The sequence below is a fragment of the Gordionus sp. m RMFG-2023 genome, chromosome 1, assembly GCF_954871325.1.
Source record: "Gordionus sp. m RMFG-2023 chromosome 1, tfGorSpeb1-WG-v2, whole genome shotgun sequence".
Lineage (NCBI taxonomy): Eukaryota > Metazoa > Nematomorpha > Gordioida > Chordodea > Parachordodidae > Gordionus > Gordionus sp. m RMFG-2023.
In genome coordinates, this window is record NC_088775.1 from 87,467,017 (window position 1) to 87,488,082 (window position 21,066).

Below are 21,066 nucleotides of genomic sequence, written 5' to 3' on the forward strand. Positions count from 1 at the left end.
CCCAATGCAGACCTATAATTGGGACTAACTTAAATGTTTTTAAAGAAAAATTTCTTCAATTTCTATAAATTCATAATGTACCTAATTATTTTATGATTGCACTGTGGTTTGAAATTCTTCATTTTTTTTATTCTCCACTTTAATATTTAACACATCGAGACATTATATTAATATTTATTATTGGTTTATTGAAAATCTTATAAACCAAATAGCATAAAAATGAACTGATTAATTCAAACAAAAATAAAATATATAAGTAATAATTTTTCACCATTAGTTTTGACTTTCATTTCTAGTGGAACAATGTTTATCACCTGTTAACCTTCTCAAATGCAACAAGTGCAGCAACAAATAGGTTCAGCTTCTAAGGTAGTAAAGGTGTTGCCGGACGATTTGGAGTTTGCAAAAGGTATAAAATTATTAAATGTATTATTTTTATCTAAACATAAGATGTATTAACTGGGACCAGCTTATTGCAGCAACGAGCATCTGATATAAGGAATCAAAAAATCAATTGGCAATCTTATATGCAGTATGTTTAATATAAATTATATATTAATAACAATCACATAATATTGTTACAGGAGTCAAATGATTAGTCCCGAAGAAATGGATTTTATTATTATGTTAGAACAAGCTAATTCTTCTCAGAAAAATCAAATTTTAGAAAAAAATCCAGCTTTGGTAAATTAAAAATTTAATTTGCACCATCCAACTACGTTAATTATATTTGAGTAGTCTATGTTATATACAATATATTTTATTATGACTAGTGTGCCAAGATTCTAATTAGTATGATGCAACATATATCAAAAGAACAAACCATTCAATATATACTAACTCTTCTGGATGATTTATTGCAGGAAGATAAGAAAAGAGTTGAAATATTTAATGATTATGCACAAAATAATCAGACTACTGTTTGGGGGCCATTCCTACACATGCTGAATAGAAAAGATGGCTTTATAGCTAATCAAGTATATAATTTAGTATATTTATTATACATAACATTTAAATTATGCAAAATATAAGAAAAACATTTCAAATTTACAAAAATTGTTTTATTTAAATATTTATATTCTTATTTTTGGAATTCCTTGGTTTAGAAAAATATTTAAACAACATAATACTAAGATTTTAAATGAATCATAATTATTAAAATTTTAATGAACTTTATAATTTTATTATTTTTTGTGGATAATTACTCTGGTACACTTATATTTTCCCCAATTTAATACAACATACTAGGTTTATGTCAACATTTTTGCCAATATTGAAATGATATTGGTTATAAATGTACATATTTCAGAATTGCAAACAGTAAAACATACTAATCAAACACTAATCAGAAAATTTTTAATGGCTAACCAGCTAAGAGTGTTACTAACACCTAAAAATAATTTATCAAACAAAAATATTTTAAAGAAAAGTCATCATCATCAGAAAATGAAATGAGCCTATGTTGTGGATCAGTTTTTAACAATTTTTTACTGATATAATCTAGAATAAGTTTTGAACAACCAGTTCTGACACCTCCTTATAATTTATTTTAACAAGTTTTATTGTTATATCTATCAAAGATGTTTATGCATATTAGCTGCCAATCCAGTGCCAATTCTAAGGTATACACATTTATAAACAGGTCATTTCATTATTGGCACAGCCCTACAACATACAAATTAAAAATGCTAATAAATATGGTTGTGTTTATCAGGGTTTACAGATAATAACTTCATATAATTCTACATTTATTTTGTTTAACATTAAATACCATATAATTAAATTTGATTTTCATTTACAACTGAGTAGAAGTTAGTTTAACTTTAAAACCCAGGCTCCTTTAGGGTGAAAAGTTGTGCAAACTGTTTTTATGGGCTGGGCTGATGTTTTGAAAATGTTTAAAAATGATAATGAAGCAAATTTATGTTGTTTTCTTCAATAAAAATTGGATTGACCACAAAGATATTTGTTAAAGTGTTGATTATATAGAGAAAAGAAAAATTATTGTGAAATCCTTATGTTCCCTTTAAGATAGCATAAAGAATACAATTTAACACCCTATTTAACTTCCAATCATTAACCAGGAGATCAATAATAATTTCCTTTTCAAATAGTGCAAAATATTTTAAGAGCTGGGCTGATTTTTGGCTGATCAAATTTTTGGTGTTTTCTTTCATAAAAGTTATCATGGGATGGTCCACAAAAATTTATACTATAATGTTGGAGACATTATGTCTTTAATTTTTTATACAGAGAAAAGAATTAAACACCCTTTTATTTCTGAAATCTCTGTTTTTATGTGCCTTTTATGATGACATAAAAAGTACAATAACAGTGTTTAACTATTGTCCACTAAGGAGATTGATAATTATTTTCTATTAGAAATCGTTTACAAATATGATTTACTTGAAAATGGTTATTTTTTAATCATTAATTGATAAAAATTTTCATTAAAAAAGATCTCCAAAAACAAAGTTGGCATTATATTAATTTTCCCCCAATTGGATATTGGCATTACTATGTTTTCCCAAAAAAGAGGTTCAATTTCTCTAAATGTGTAATGGGTATCACCAAGTCTCATTATTTTCAACCATGTTTTTTAGGTTCTTAAAGAAGGACCTTACCCATTTTAGGAGTCCCCATTGGTAAAACTATCAAAACTTTTTTATAAGATTCACTCAAATTGTACAAATCAGAACTTCTTTTTAATCTTATCACTGCTGCCAAGGAATCCCCAAGTTATATTAGAACATTAATTCCTCCCCCCCCCTACAGAATCTTATTATCCTTATCTCCAGTATCGTTTGATGGGAAAACAGGGACCCCTATATGATTATCGCTCAGCCACTCGCATTCATAAAGATTGGGATGTGAGTGCGGGATCTTTGACGGCCCATTTAGTCGATTACCTGAAGAGAATTACACCATCAAAAACATCATATTTATACCAATTTTGGCTACGATTGATTGGGAACTATCCCCACCCCAGTTCTAATCTCTCTAGGCATCATAATGACTAAGAAAACATCCGTTTATGATTTTTTTTCATATTTATAATGTAATAAATTAAAAAAATGGTCTAAAAATTTTTGGGCGCATAGAATGATATGAACATTACGACAAAAATTCAAAATATAAAGCATTGTCGGATAAAACGCAGATGACGACATTTAACTATATTTGCCCACATGTTGTGTAGGATTTTGGATAAAAATTGTCTTGAGATTAAATTTTCTCTTCCATTGCGAAATCCCTGTTTCCATTTTTTTAAACATTTTTAATCGCACTAGGAAAGTAAATCATTTATAAATAGACTAGACAGATTTAGTGCCTTTTTGCTATATTTCTTCTTTTTTTTTAAAATGAAGGCAAGTCGTATCATCGCGAAAATAGCCTGTTGGTCTAATCAGCAAATCATGCAGGGCCCTGACCTCGATTACTACCTGATATGGCTGAAGGATCAAATGAAGAATCCTAACAACGAATACATGCAAACAGTGGCCAGGTGTTTACAGATGCTTATGACAGTTAAGGATTATAGGAAGCCCTTCTTCGAACTTGGCGGGGTTCAGGAGTAATTTTTTTTATATGTATATTTATATAACAGCGAGACAAAATAATTTTATTTTTCTGGTTAAAATGGGAAGCGATTAGGGTTTTTCCCGAGAATGCGATGCAGTATAGGGCTCTAATACAAATGTTACTAATGCCGATTTTGCTTTTCTTTTTAAATTATATATAAAACTAAGGATGGCAAAAAAACAAAAACTGTTTTTTTTTCAACAGCAAAAAAACAATAGAAAAAAAAAGTATTCAAAAAACAATATTACCGACACAAGAGAACAATGGAAATTTTTTTTTAGAAATCTAGCTATCATTTTTAGGCTATAAAATTTTATTTTTTTAAAACGTGCAAAAAATATTAGGTGAGGGTTGTGTGAAAATGTTCAATTAACAATGTGGAAATTTATTTTTTAAAAATTAGCAATTTTTTTATGTATCTAAAATTTTATTAATTTTTTTTAATATAACAAAATATACCACTAAGTTTTATATTTAATTTCTTAATTTTTTTTTAACTCTTTGAATTAAAATATGACACACGATGCAAATCTCAGTATATGAAAAAAAAAATTTCGCTGGAGAAAAAGGGGGAAATATTGGAATTTATGAATGTAAATTTTGCTCCAAACACATTTTTATTTTCTTCGAGTATAGCAGCAAGGATCATAATATAAACTGTGTAATAATGCGCACAAATTGAACATTTCAAAGCTGCGTTTCAAAACGCAAATAATTCATCTTAATTGCATTCGTTTAATTTGAGTAAGTTTGCGTTTTGTAATTTAAATTATTGATATGCGTTTTGAAACGCTGCGTTGAAACGTTCAATTTGTACGCACTATATAAGAATGACTTCTAAAACATCATGAGCTATGCATCGATCCGTTACCATTTTGGTTCGTAAATTTAAGATACAACCAGTTTATATTTGTCTATTTTGTATTTTAATTTTTATTTAAATTATTGTGAAAATAAATAACGTAATGTTGTTATAAACGGTTCGTTTTGAGCCGAATTTTAAAAACGGCTAACTCAATATTTCATTATTGCCTAAGTCTCGAAATTTAGAGAATATATGCCTGGACCTTTGTTCCTTCTATGAGCAAAATCTTCAGGCTTAGGTAATATTTTTCTGGATGAAGTATTGAGTTAGCCGTTTTTAGAAATCGGCTCTAAATGAGCCGTTAAACAAACACTAAAATAACGTTCGTGTTTTTATTCGCGAAAAAAAAAACTGTTTTTTTTTTGAAAATTCCTATATTTAAAAAAAAAACTATTACTATACAAATTTTTGTGTAAAAAGTGGGCATAGAAAAATAATACTTCGACCCGACCAAAGTCAAAATAATCTGCCCGATAAAATATATCCGAATATTTTTAAAAAATAATTTTCAAACTTTATTTATTTTCCTCGGGGTTATATATTTTACCGTAATTTTTATTATTATTATTTATTTATTTTTATTTATATAAGAATAATGAATCTCCTGAACAAGAAAGTTAATTTCCAAATTCAATATCAATTCGTGTTCTGTCTCTGGTGCCTGAGCTTCGACGCGCAACTGGCGGAGAAGATGAGCGCGTAACCATTTATATATTTTATATTGACCTTTTTAAAAAAAAATGATTAAAATTGTAAACAGCTGGTATAACCCCCCTTCCCCTCACTTCGAATCGAGATTTTGCATGACAATTTAAAAAAATACATCGGTTTATTCAATTTTTTCATGTTTTTTTTTTAAATTTAAAAATCTGATTTTACCGGAAATGAACAATTTTATGAATTGCAGATAATTTTGCCTTATATTATTAAGCTCAAAAGTTCACGATAAAATTATCCGAATTTCTTAGGGTCTTTTTCGGTAAAATCAGATTTTTAAATTTAAAAAAAAACCCGCTCAAAATATGATTTTAAAGTTGAAAAAATAACACATTGCCGCTAACATATATGTGTATACCTTTTTTTTTGCGTTTAATAAATTTATATATTTCTTGCCTAATAAGGTAAATTAAAATATGCTTTAAAAAAAAGCTTACTCTGAAATATGGAAAATTTGGAATAAAAAAAAATTTGCATTTTCTAAAATTTACATTTTTTAAAAAATAAAACTGCTTAAAATTAAAAGCAAAATGTTTAAAAATTTTGATATTTATCATCATCATTTATAGTTAGTATAATTCTCTAAAAATTGTAAACACGCAGAAACGTATAATTTTTTAAATCAAACCATTTTTTTTAAAATTTTTATAAATTATCCTAGCGAGGAATGGTGGTAAATGCAATTGTTTTTGACATATAGCATAGATGTACCAAGATATGGGAACCTCTTGGGAAGTTTCACCCATCATAAAACTTTGTTTGCAAATATCGTTTGTCTCCCGAAAAGAAATATTTAAACATTGGCATTTATGAAAGATAAAAGTTAAAAAAATATTTAATAAGGGATAGGTATTTTGCTTGCCCTTGATGATCCTTTCTTCGACGAGTTATGGCGAGTATTATGATTATTGGAGACGCATGCGTAGTACTGTTGTTAAAAAGCTCGATTTGAGTCTATTCTAAAATAATATTTTTCAAGCCTGGAGATTTTGGTTATAGATGGCAAGGAGGTTTGGCTTTGTATCTCTATTAGAACAAATCTCGAGTTAAAATAATATTATTTCGGCGATAATCTTAATCAGGCTTTTGACAACACTAATGCATAGTACTATCCCATGTTATCGTAAAACCGTTAGTATAGCTGATATTAATTTAGCTTAATAAATAATGGTATTACAAGCTACCTTGGGAATGTATTATGTTATGCACACAAAACTATTAATTTTGGGGGGAGAGTTTATGTTTGTTCTTAAATTAATAAATGACACATTTTACTCGGTTATGGGCCGCTATTACTACTATTAAAAAATGTTAAAAAAGCAAATAAGCTAAAATGGCTGTAAAAATGGCCCTATAGGTTTGAAGCGAGAGATTTAAAAATATTAAAAATTTAACTTTTACAGATTAGACAGATTTTACTATTTAAAGTAATTTATGTAATTAAAAATTTAATAATACAAATTTAAGAAAATACACAATTCTAATATTATTAATTTTAGTATATATATAATTCTAATATTTAATATAATTCTAATATTTAATATAATTATAATATAAATATAATTCTAATATTTAATATAATTATAATATAAATATAATTCTAATATTTAATATAATTCTAATATTTAATATAATTCTAATATTTAATAAATTATAATATAATTTTTAAAGCAATTTTAATGTTATATAAAGAAATTTATATAATTAATATAATATTAATATTATTAATAATTAAATTAATGTGATATAAAGAAATTTAGATAATTAATAAAATATAATTAATATATTTAATGAATCTATAGTAAAATAATATATATATTTTTTTTAAATAATTTATATTACATGATATTAAAACAATTTTATTTTATGCATGATATATCTTATCTATTTAATAAAAAAAATATAGATTTTTTTTTGTAATATTTATTCTAAAAAAATAACCAAGAGTTGTAGAACTAGGAGCCATTTACTTGCATCGTTTTCTGAATATAATTTCATGAGGCTAGTAGCTGGGTAGGAAATAAAAATAAATTTGAGGGTAAAGGGGTATATCAAATTATTAGTTCCTCAGATTTATGCATATATTTTAATTTTTTTTGAGATTTCTGATAATTAATGGGACTGTTAATCTTTTTTCTTACTAAGAACTTATATAAAATTTTTACAGTATGTTTCTATGTATATATTTTAATTTTTTTGAGATTTCTGATGATTAAACTTTTTTCTTACTAAGAACTCCTTATATAAAATTTTTACCGTAGATATTTATACAATATAACTATGGATACATACAAAATTTATGTTTATTTCAAGTGCATAATTTGACAACACAGAACATTCAATTATTATTCGTTATGAAATTTTCTAAAAATTCGCTTAGACAATATTAAAAAGTATTCTATAAGGATGTAATTAATTATATTATATCAGGTTAAATAAAAAAATAATGATTTAATGGTGCACGCAACAATAGTATAAACGATTATGATAGGCATGGTATTACAATATGAAAAATGATTATTTTGAATTGAAATAATATATATAAAAAAAATATCGACAATAAGTTATATAAACTGATAAAAAAAATATATGAAGGAAGGGTTTAGTGTACTATTAGCATTCGAATGATAATTATGATTAGTAGTATTATGAACTTTTACTTAAAACTCTCCACAAATGATGATATAGCAATAGTTGAGGAACATAACATAGATTTTGAAATTGGCATATACCACTTCAACCGAACCTAACTACAATAAAATAACTTGGATCAACAGTAATGATATTTTTTTACTGATATAAAAAATATAAAACAAATAGAGTTAGATGATGGGTAAAAAAGTCACCAGTATAGTAATATAAAAAAAATGGGCTAAATGCCAGTAAATTTTTTGGAATATAAATATCTTGATATTTTTTTCCAAATATTCAATAGGGCTATACAAATTTCCACAATATATGATTATTATCTCTCTTATCTTATCATCTAGTATGATATATTTTTTTTCTTTCGGAAACTTTTCGCCCATCATCTAACTGCATCAATACAAGATCCATATCCTGCTCTATATTTTTTATGATATCAATAAATAAATAAATGTTGGGGTGAGGGGATAAGGAACGTATTCCTTTAAAGCTCGATGAAAGCCTTCGACGTGGTTATTCGTCCTCACCCCTCTAACGTCAAATGTGTTCCACATTTCATATTTGAACTTGGCATTACTGTTAATCCAAGTATTTTCAAAATAATTTAAAAAATCGTAAATAGAACTCAATTGAAATGATTGAATTTGGCGACTGAACTCAATCATTATAGATGGCGCATCCCTTTCTTATAAAAATGGGATGGCCATTATAATACGAAAAAATTTATAAATATTAGGATTTCGTCTGCTCAATTGGGTCAGGCGATATTCCTGAATGTGTCTTACGATGCATTGACAGAAAAGGAAGTAGCAACCTTTTACAATAATTCTAGGAAAAATATCCTTAAGGGCTAAAAATACGCCAATTTCAAAATCTATTGTTGCACTTGGTGGCGTTATAATTAAGCCTAATGATAAACAATAATTTTTTAATAAATAAAACATTCGAATATATGTATTTTTAAATTTATCTGGTAAAAGAATATACGCGCAAACAATTAAAGTATTGTTTATAATAATATTTATGGTGTAAAATTGTTTAAATAATTTAGGGGCGCATTAAACGTGCCATCTAGATATATTTTATCTGCCCAACAAAGGCGACATAAAAGAATACGAGTAGAAAAAATAAATAATTTATTATTATCATTACAAACTAAAAAATTATTATTATTCAAGGTAACTTTAGGTTCATCAAGCAACGCTATATCAGCATTTGTGAGAGGTAACGATGGCCGCGTTGATTGAATAACGCGCGCCATATTTGTTTTTGACAAAAATGTTGGTAAGGTTTTAGGGTGTCGCAAAACAAAGGAATCTAATTTCCTTTTGCGCATAACTTTTTTATATACTTTATGTAAACTTAAATATTTATTTAATTTTATTTGATTTTTTAATTCATTTACTGTTAGTAAAAGTTCATAATACTCTTCATCATTATCGTGACTATGTTGCTTAGTCATTGTAAAATGAGTATCTAATACACCCCTTCCTTTACAGTTATGTAAACGACATTTATAATAATGTTCTCGATTACGAAGATATAAATATTTATTAGAATATATTAAATTATTATTAAATTTAGAAGTAATAAATTTATATGGGCATTTTTTTTAAAAAAGAAAATCTGATTCTCTTGATAATTGGCTTTGTTTAAAAATAATGAAAATAAATTATTAATAATATATTAAAGTATTTTGAATTGCTCTATCAGTAATAATTTAATTAGGTGCTGAAATTTTTATTATAATGATTAGTATGTAAAATTATATTTTACTTAATGAAAAGCAAAGTTTTCATTATCATTCAAGGCAGAGTTTTAATTAATAGGTGCTGAAATTTTTATTATAATGATTAGTATGTAAAATTATATTTTACTTAAAAGAGATTCATTATCATGAAAAGCAAAGTTTTCATAATCATTCAAGGCAGAGTTTTCATTAATAGGTGCTGAAATTTTTATTATAATGATTAGTATGTAAAATTATATTTTACTTAAAAGAGATTCATTATCATGAAAAGCAAAGTTTTCATTATCATTCAAGGCAGAGTTTTCATTAATAGGTGCTGAAATTTTTATTATAATGATTAGTATGTAAAATTAAATTTTACCTAAAAGAGATGCATTATCATGAAGAGCAGTGATTTCATTATCATTCAAGGCAGAGTTTTCATTAGCTTTGTTTTACGATAATGAATATAAATATAGATAAAAGTTAACTTTGACATTCATTTGAAATATAAATTACTCCATCTGTCTGAGTAAATTTATCTATGGAATTTATATCTTCAGCTAAATAAATTAAAATTTTTTATATTTCTATTTATCATAAACTTTGTGTTGATGTTGATTTAAATTTCTGCAAGTAGCAATTAGGATCTTTAATACATTTAATTTATATTATTTAAAAATATTTTATCTACCAGTACACTCTTTGGATATACTAAATACATTATATTTGAGAATACCTTTCCCCTTACATGATGCTTTTGAGCATACATAGTAAGAGGTTGACTCATTATAATATTGTATCGTATAGTCTGGACTATTTGTTAGTGGTAACTAGGCATCTTGTAATTTAACTTAATCGCTAAATGTAGCTAAAGCATCTTTTAATTTATATTGTTCCAATATGAGACTTAAAGTTTATATGCTGCAAAGCTTAAAGTTTATGGATCTCAATTGGCACATTATAATAGTAGAGGCTAGTTTCTACATGTGATTTGGCTTAATTAAATGTAGAAAAGCTATCTTCTTTATTATACTGTGCCAATTGAGATAAATAAACATTTACAGCTTTGAGCATATAAACTTGGTACAGTTTAATATTTGATGCATTACTAAATTATAAGGTTAAGCGAAATTTAGCGAAAAGTTTGCCGACAAAATACCTAATTATAACTAAAAAACAGTAAAGGCTGTACGATACCATATTATAATGAGTCAACCTCTTACCATGTATGCTCAAAAGCATCATGTAAGGGGAAAGGTATTCTCAAATATAATGTATTTAGTATATCCAAAGAGTGTACTGGTAGATAAAATATTTTTAAATAATATAAATTAAATGTATTAAAGATCCTAATTGCTACTTGCAGAAATTTAAATCAACATCAACACAAAGTTTATGATAAATAGAAATATAAAAATTTTTAATTTATTTAGCTGAAGATATAAATTCCATAGATAAATTTACTCAGACCGATGGAGTAATTTATATTTCAAATGAATGTCAAAATTAACTTTTATCTATATTTATATTCATTATCGTAAAACAAAGCTAATGAAAACTCTGCCTTGAATGATAATGAAATCACTGCTCTTCATGATAATGCATCTCTTTTAAGTAAAATTTAATTTTACATACTAATCATTATAATAAAAATTTCAGCACCTATTAATGAAAACTCTGCCTTGAATGATAATGAAAACTTTGCTTTTCATGATAATGAATCTCTTTTAAGTAAAATATAATTTTACATACTAATCATTATAATAAAAATTTCAGCACCTATTAATGAAAACTCTGCCTTGAATGATTATGAAAACTTTGCTTTTCATGATAATGAATCTCTTTTAAGTAAAATATAATTTTACATACTAATCATTATAATAAAAATTTCAGCACCTATTAATTAAAACTCTGCCTTGAATGATAATGAAAACTTTGCTTTTCATGATAATGAATCTCTTTTAAGTAAAATATAATTTTACATACTAATCATTATAATAAAAATTTCAGCACCTAATTAAATTATTACTGATAGAGCAATTCAAAATACTTTAATATATTATTAATAATTTATATTCATTATTTTTAAACAAAGCCAATTATCAAGAGAATCAGATTTTCTTTTTTAAAAAAAATGCCCATATAAATTTATTACTTCTAAATTTAATAATAATTTAATATATTCTAATAAATATTTATATCTTCGTAATCGAGAACATTATTATAAATGTCGTTTACATAACTGTAAAGGAAGGGGTGTATTAGATACTCATTTTACAATGACTAAGCAACATAGTCACGATAATGATGAAGAGTATTATGAACTTTTACTAACAGTAAATGAATTAAAAAATCAAATAAAATTAAATAAATATTTAGGTTTACATAAAGTATAAAAAAAAGTTATGCGCAAAAGGAAATTAGATTTCTTTGTTTTGCGACACCCTAAAACCTTACCAACATTTTTGTCAAAAACAAATATGGCGCGCGTTATTCAATCAACGCGGCCATCGTTACCTCTCACAAATGCTGATATAGCGTTGCTTGATGAACCTAAAGTTACCTTGAATAATAATAATTTTTTAGTTTGTAATGATAATAATAAATTATTTATTTTTTCTACTCGTATTCTTTTATCTCGCCTTTGTTGGGCAGATAAAATATATCTAGATGGCACGTTTAATGCGCCCCTAAATTATTTAAACAATTTTACACCATAAATATTATTATAAACAATACTTTAATTGTTTGTTGCGCGTATATTCTTTTACCAGATAAATTTAAAAATACATATATTCGAATGTTTTATTTATTAAAAAATTATTGTTTATCATTAGGCTTAATTTTTTCGCCACCAAGTGCAACAATAGATTTTGAAATTGGCGTATTTTTAGCCCTTAAGGATATTTTTCCTAGAATTATTGTAAAAGGTTGCTACTTCCATTTCTGTCAATGCATCGTAAGACACATTCAGGAATATCGCCTTATGTTCCTCAACTATTGCTATATCATCATTTGTGGAGAGTTTTAAGTAAAAGTTCATAATACTACTAATCATAATTATCATTCGAATGCTAATAGTACACTAAACCCTTCCTTCATATATTTTTTTTATCAGTTTATATAACTTATTGTCGATATTTTTTTTATATATATTATTTCAATTCAAAATAATCATTTTTCATATTGTAATACCATGCCTATCATAATCGTTTATACTATTGTTGCGTGCACCATTAAATCATTATTTTTTTTATTTAACCTGATATAATATAATTAATTACATCCTTATAGAATACTTTTTAATATTGTCTACGCGAATTTTTAGAAAATTTCATAACGAATAATAATTGAATGTTCTGTGTTGTCAAATTATGCACTTGAAATAAACATAAATTTTGTATGTATCCATAGTTATATTGTATAAATATCTACGGTAAAAATTTTATATAAGGAGTTCTTAGTAAGAAAAAAGTTTAATCATCAGAAATCTCAAAAAAATTAAAATATATACATAGAAACATACTGTAAAAATTTTATATAAGTTCTTAGTAAGAAAAAAGATTAACAGTCCCATTAATTATCAGAAATCTCAAAAAAAATTAAAATATATGCATAAATCTGAGGAACTAATAATTTGATATACCCCTTTACCCTCAAATTTATTTTTATTTCCTACCCAGCTACTAGCCTCATGAAATTATATTCAGAAAACGATGCAAGTAAATGGCTCCTAGTTTTACAACTCTTGGTTATTTTTTTAGAATAAATATTACAAAAAAAAATCTATATTTTTTTTATTAAATAGATAAGATATATCATGCATAAAATAAAATTGTTTTAATATCATGTAATATAAATTATTTAAAAAAAATATATATATTATTTTACTATAGATTCATTAAATATATTAATTATATTTTATTAATTATCTAAATTTCTTTATATCACATTAATTTAATATTAATTATATAAAATATTAATATTATATTAATTATATAAATTTCTTTATATAACATTAAAATTGCTTTAAAAATTATATTATAATTATATTAAATATTAGAATTATATTAAATATTAGAATTATATTAAATATTAGAATTATATTAAATATTAGAATTATATTAAATATTAGAATTATATTAAATATTAGAATTATATTAAATATTAGAATTATATTAAATATTAGAATTATATTAAATATTATAATTATATTAAATATTAGAATTATATTTATATTATGATTATATTAAATATTAGAATTATATTTATATTAGAATTATATTAAATATTAGAATTATATTAAATATTAGAATTATATATATACGAAAATTATTAATATTAGAATTGTATATTTTCTTAAATTTATATTATTAAATTTTTAATTACATAAATTACTTTAAATAGTAAAATCTGCCTAATCTGTAAAAGTTAAATTTTTAAATCTTTCGCTTCAAACCTATAGGGGCCATTTTGACAGCCATTTTAGCTTATTTGCTTTTTTAACATTTTTTCATACAAATTATAAGGCTAAGCGAAATTTAGCGAAAAGTTTGTCGACAAAATACCTAATTATAACTAAAAAATAGTAAAGACAGTACGATACCATTTTGCTCTAATACTTATTTTATATTAAATTATCCTCGTTTTATTAATTTAATTATTATAGAGTAATTAAAAATAAAATGGAAAGAAATAAAATTTAAAAGACATATTAAAAAATATCTACTTATCTATCACCGAAAAACATGTTTTTTTTGTTTCTTTAAATCCTCATTAATTATCAAATGAAATGAGGTTACAAATTAAATATTTTTTTAACAAATCATTTTTCGTTTTTCCCCTCCAATCTCATTGATTGACATTTTGATCATATCTTTAAACAGTTTAATGGATTTATCCAGGATGACCACGTTTCTTCGCCCCTTTCCTCTACAATTGGATAATAAATTTTATATATACGCTGATAGGATTCATTAATCATGCTTATGTTTCTCTCTTATATATTTTTTTTACTAAAGCTACAACATCATTCCTTTGCTGTCCGAAATATTGATCGATTCCGGAAAAGAAAAAGTTACCAGAATAACTTTAGGAACATTGCGAGTAATCATTTTATGCTCTTCTAAATAAATTTTGTATTTAATCCTCGGTGAGCATTTTAGGGTTTTTTTTAGCCCACCAAAAACCTGAACAGAACCCTGATTTTAAATTTTTTGGACTCTGGTTCTCGGTGAAACTTTTAAAACAGGTTTGACTGTTTGTTTCCTGTCATCGAATCATCAATCAAAACTATCACGAGTATACCATAAATTACAAGTTTTTTTAAAAAATAAATTAAACGCGCGGCGCCCAACAGCACTTGCTCGAAAACCCGACGTCCCGAGACGTCGTTCATTCCAATTGCGTGTCTATGATTCGCTGCAAAGTTTTTAAGCAGCTTCAACTTATCACGTCTAACAAGGTGGACGATCCCGAGATGCTGAGCGATATACAATATCTCGCCAAAACCCTGCAAGAAGCCGTTCACGATTTGAGGTTTCGAAAATTATTAATTTTTTTTAGAAATTTTTTGATCATGTCATTCTTATGAAATCTGTCTATTTCCGTTTCGAGTGTTTTTTTACAAAAGTTCTAAAGCGTTCCCGAAAATTTAAAAAAAGTAAATACTATTGATTATCTTTTTACAGCACCTTCGACGAGTATACCTCAGAGGTTAAATCCGGCTTTCTTGAATGGAGTCCCGTTCACAAATCCCAACGTTTCTGGAACGAGAACATCGAAAAGTTCAATGATAAGGGCTTCGAATTAGTCAAAATTCTGGTTCAAATCCTCAAGATTAACCTTCAACCCACTTTCGTCGCCGACGGTAAAGTTTCAGAAAACACCCAAGTTTATGGTGGCGAGGCTGGTCAAAGTGAAACTAGCGGTTAGTATATAAAATAAAAATTTCACTCTTAATTTTTCTTTAATATTATTGTTCGAATTATTTTTAATTTGATAATACATATATAAATAAAATAAAACAGCTGATATAGAGATGGGAAAAAAAAATTAAGTTAATATTTTTGAAAATCAAGTTTTCTCGACATCTGGAAAACCGTACAAAAACGGGTTAATACAAAATTTGCTTGAATCCTTATTCCAAATATATAATTTATTTATTGGTATAAATTTTGAATTATGTTTGTTTACGATGAAATTAGGAAATTTAAGTTCGAGATATATTATTTTATATAGACGTAATAAATGCAACATTTACGTTGAATTGTAAATCTGCCCTTTTTTGCTATGTTTAAATTTGTTGTAAACGAGTTAAAAGCCGGGTTCGAGTGCGCCTTGCAGATTTTGATCCGTTCAACCTTACATTTACATTATATCTAGAAGAATTTCATTAAAATGATGATAATATTTTAATTTAAAAATGATTTATATAAAATATATCATCCGATTTAAACCAGATTAAATGGTGGAAATGTAAGTTTTTATTTTTAATGTTAGAACCGGAAATTAAAAAAGGTTAGCTTTTAGGCAACCCTAGTGGATGTTTTTATAAAACGGCGAAATCGAAATTGTAGCCAAATAAATTTTAAGTAATCATCGAGATTTTGAAGAAAAAACTACACTGTTGTGCCGTCCTTTGGCGAAATCCTCGAGGAGCTTTAGGTAATGTTTGTTTTATATAACATTTTGATTTTACCGTTTTGTAAAACAAAAAAAAATGGCGAAATTTAAGCTTTTTTTAACAACACTACCGATAACTGATGAGAGCTGGTTACGTCATCGACCTAACAACACTCTATAAAAAAAATGGGAAGATAATTACTATTTGAACACTCTTGTTTTCAATTGTAATTTTATGAATTTATAAAATTATCAAATTTAATACCCGGTCCTACCGACTAAAATTTAGCAAAATGTTCGACCCGACTCGTTAATTTTTTTGTACGAATTGCCCCACTCGGCTTATTATAAAATCTGATTATTTGCCTACCCGCCGGTATAAAAATAACCGGTTTAGCGGCTCTGGTTCTTTAAATTTCTTACTTCTCTCACTTTAACTAATAAGGAAGGAAGAAAGAAAGAAAGAAAGAAAGAATGAAATTCGTGAAATTGAATTTTTTTTTCCCTTCCCTTACATTTAATTTAAAGTGAACTTTCTCTTGCCCAGGTTTTACAGTAATTATTTTATTTAAAATTCTAGCTGGATGGTTTATTATTTGTAGGGAAAAGATTGACGATTGTTTTAAAACTTGTTTAACGAATAAATATTAATAATTCCATTAAAAAAATATTAAAAAAACAGATTCAGCCGATAAAAATGTGGAGAAAACATTTTCGAACAATGGAATCCTTAGAGACAGGAATACCATTCTAGCTGTCGCGTGTCACGATTTGGGGGAATACGTAGGTCATTATCCACCTGGGAAAAGGTTTTTTTAAAGCATTTTTCTTAAAAAATTTAGGACGGATGCTGAAGATTAGGAAAGTTCTCGATGGTTTTTTGGTTCGACGCAACTAACCCCCTCCCCCCCCCCCCCCATCTTCACTTTCTCACCTAAAAAAAAAGTAGAATTGCTACTTTCTACCAAGAATTAAAATATGCTAAGCTCTAGCCATTTATTATATATAATCATCGCTCTATTTGTTGATTGTATTGATGTTTCTTTTTGGTTTTTAATTTTATTTATATAAATGATATCTTTAAGAATATTTTATTTTAGTCGTCAAAAATATCACGTGTTTTCTAGTGATTTAGAACAATTTTTTAAAAAAAAAAGTTTCAAAACAATTCGAAATAATTTTGAGATTAGTTCCTCTGGAGGAAAAAAAATAATAGAGCTTGATGTAATTTGGAATTTATCTTTAAGCTTTTTACTTGGGATAGTTTTATGCATATCACTATTTCTACCCTAATTGTTGGGTCGCCAATTCTTTTGTAGCCCGCTATATGGGGAAGTGATAATATCAATTTTTTTTAAGAGCTACGGAATTTCTTTCCTCGTGGCTTATTGTGTATAAGGAATAGCTAAACTTTTTCAGCGAAGCATTTTTGTATCCAAGATATTCATATTTAAGTTACAAATAAAACTTAAAATATTACTTATTTGTTGAAATTTAATGAATCCATCTAAAAAAATTTTTTTTTAAATATTGTGGGTGTGGGAATGTATTTTCATATTTGAATTAAAATTAATCTTTCCTCCAGGATTGTGGAAAGACTAGGAGCCAAACAGCTGATCATGTCCTTGCTCACCAATCGAGATCCTTCCGTTCGATACGAAGCCTTAGTAGCCTTGCAAAAGATAATGGTGCACAATTGGTAAGATTTTAAAAAATAATTAATATTAGTAAATCGAACATTTTTCGATAAAATTTTGTTTTTTTGGTATAACCACACTGGTTCAGTCAGTAAGGAATTATATGCATCCTAATGGATATGCCCGGGTTTATATCATGTCCTCATTATATTTTAAAATGTCTAAGGCCTCATTTATCGTTAACACATTTTGTTCAAGTGGCGCGGTATTTAACGCTACCGAAATCACAGCTTATCCTTCATAGTGATATTATTTTTTGAAATATGCGCAGTAACACATGTTTTTTAAATTCTATCATAGCGTTATCATCTCTTAAGTTCCATATTTAAAAATTATACCGATTTATTGGCTTGATTTTATAAATAACGCGTTTATATAAACAATTCACCGCTTGAACAAAACGCGTTTTAAATGAGGCGATATAAAAACGAAACCAGTGCACTTACGAAATAAGTAGGATAAAGGGCATTGTAAAAAAATATAATACTTTTATGATATGTGACTAAAAAGGAAGTTACATTTTGAATATTTTATTATTATTTTTTTAGGTGGAACGATAAAACTAAGCCGTTATACCAACCCTCCAAATGTGATATGTTAAAAAAACCATTGTACAAAGGGGTGGACCTTAATAAATTAGTTTTGAATAATTTTTGCCGTTAAAATAAAGACGGGAAAATTTAAATTGATTTCATTATTCAATTAAATCCTGGAGGTGAGTTCGAATTCAAACTGGTGTTGTTAAACGGCGTCTCGATTTATTTAAAAACGGTTTACCCAAATATTTTAGCCAAAAAATTATTACGCGATCCATGAGATTTCGCTCATACGTGATAGGAGGAAAAAAAATGTTTTGGACATCTTTATTGACGAAATTTTGAGGCTCGCGTGGAGATTGGCCAAATCGGGCTGTTTAACAACACTAGGTTCGAACTCAAATTTTTTTTTTTATAAAAGAGGTTAATAAAAAAAGCTTATATATTTAACATTATCCATCCGCGCAAATCAGTTTGGACTATTAAAAAATATTCGAAATTTGATTCATATTTTATAAATACTAATAACACAATCATTCTACCAATAATGGTTTTTTTTATTAGTCGAATAATGGTTTTTTTATTTCTTCTTTTGGTCACAATTAGTGTTGTTAAAAAGCCTTTTATCTAAAATAATATTATGTAAACCTGTTAGAATTTGCTCCATAGATGGCCAAAAAGGTTTGGATATCTCTTTGCTAAATCTCGAGGCTTACCTAGTATTATTATTTTGACTAAAATCTTAATCGGGCCCTTTTTAAAAATCTACCCAAATCGGGCATTCCATTATTTTTTGTGAAATCTCAAATTATTCATAAAATATTTAATAAGATTATGCGCCAATTTTTTTGTCGATATTAAAATTGTCTGATTATGAATATATATTTTTCAAAATTGGCACAAGATTGAAAGATGTTTTTTTTAGTGCATCACCATCTTGGAATATTCACAGTCCAAATAGTTTTTAGATTCTCTTTTTGAAAATATAAAATAAATAATAAAATTGATTACAAAATTAAATTTAGTTTAAAAACTAAGAAGAGGGGGGGGGTTGGTATTTGATTTCGTTTTTCTTCGACAGAATTGGCTGGCCAATTGCTGTAATGTCTAAAAAATAATTTTTTTTATAAAAAAATAAAATAGATAGTTTTTAAATGTTAACATATTATCAATTTTTTTGTTGTCACTTACTATTATGTTAATGGTTTTTTTTAGTAGTTTCTAGTTTGAAATAACAAATTTATAGGGAAGAATTCCTAATTTTTAAATTATCAATATATAAGTCCTATCATTTATCACTTTTATTTAGGTGATATTATGTTGAATGGTCTATAAGATAAAGATGCGCCGATACAAATACAATATCGACCGATATGAATATAATATTGGCCGATACAAATAAAGTATCGGACGATACTCGTTACTTTTCTTAATCGTGTTTTCATCAATTTTTGTGATTCGTTTATTTACACTTATAAAGTTGTTTATGTAACCTTTTATTATCTTTTTTTAAAAAAAGAACGATTTTAATTTTTATATACTTATTTTTTGATTTTACACTTAAAATCCACATGTAAAAGGGAGTATTTGGGGCGTCAACTAGACAAGGAAAATCAAATATCTGGCAGCAGCGCGAATAAAACCAATACGTCGAACAAAAATGAATCGGATATAGTGGCAGCCGTCAATAAAGGGCCTGGAAAAGCGGGGAAAATAACCACCTAAAAAAATATACTTTTTGTTTTCTAACAAAAGAATAAGCAATATTATATTTATTAAATATAAAATAATTATATTCGATGTTTTTGAAATTTGTAAACTCTATCCGTGAACTCGAATGGAGTAGAATTATGTTAAAAAAAACGTTTTAAATAAAATTAATAAATGTAAAAAAAAAATAATTAAATACTAATATTATATTTATCCACTAATATATATTATAAAAAAAAATAAATGCGCTGGTTATAAAGCACTTTTGTTTCATTCGCTCAATTTATTCCACGGGGGATTAAATTTCTTTGTATTTTAAACACACAGAAAAGAGTCTATAGTTTGGAATCCGGCTCTTCGGAAATAATATTTAAAATTCGGCCTGCCAAGTCCCAAGTTATACTAATATTTTAATAAATTAAACTGTTTATTTTATATATTTGGGGAGAGAGGGGGCGGGGGGTTAAATCTACGCGTAATGCCTTCCATTTTTTCACTTTCGTGAAAAAGGGTCTTTGGTTATCAATAATATTTCAAAAAAATTTAATAATATTTAGCAAGACCATTCATTATATTGAAGAGGTATAGTTCCATTTATGACCCATCTGGGTGTTGGTTATCACTAATATTACAAAAGTTTAATAATGTTAAACAAGACCAATTATTAAAGGTTAATATTACAAAAGTTAATCATTTTAAACAAGACCAATTATTATATTGAATTATCTTATTTTTATTCATGACCCATCTCCATATGAGCTGATTTCCTGAAAGATATATGTAGGCGAATGGTCCCTCCCCCGATCATGTAGACCTGAGCGCATCTGTATAATATATGCCCGACCCGTGTCCCGAAATATATTTTCCCCATCCTTACCATTTTTTTTTGAGATTGGATATCGCTACATAATTATATATATCAGTGCAGTTCTTTTTTTATTTAAGCAAGTATGTATA

General features: G+C 26.4%; 1 protein-coding gene across 1 annotated transcript; it reads left to right on the forward strand.

Moving 5' to 3' along the window:
* The first annotated feature begins 277 nt into the window (after positions 1 to 277).
* On the forward strand, positions 278 to 20,331 carry LOC135923044 (V-type proton ATPase subunit H-like). Its single transcript, XM_065457650.1, has 12 exons — positions 278 to 409; positions 451 to 532; positions 585 to 684; positions 774 to 977; positions 3,369 to 3,574; positions 5,039 to 5,146; positions 14,564 to 14,648; positions 14,902 to 15,080; positions 15,233 to 15,471; positions 16,849 to 16,975; positions 17,752 to 17,865; positions 19,980 to 20,331. Exons 1-12 carry the CDS (start codon positions 331 to 333, stop codon positions 20,122 to 20,124), a joined length of 1,668 nt encoding a protein of 555 aa, XP_065313722.1. The 5' UTR covers positions 278 to 330; the 3' UTR covers positions 20,125 to 20,331.
* The last annotated feature ends 735 nt before the right edge of the window (positions 20,332 to 21,066 follow it).

Bases quoted from the DNA above. Each gene is read 5' to 3' on its own strand.
- LOC135923044 (XM_065457650.1), top strand. From the start codon at position 331: ATGCAACAAGTGCAGCAACAAATAGGTTCAGCTTCTAAGGTAGTAAAG. The intron at 410-450 runs GTATAAAATTAT...TCTAAACATAAG, and splicing joins CGATTTGGAGTTTGCAAAAG to ATGTATTAACTGGGACCAGC. The intron at 978-3,368 runs GTATATAATTTA...TTTAAAATGAAG, and splicing joins ATGGCTTTATAGCTAATCAA to GCAAGTCGTATCATCGCGAA.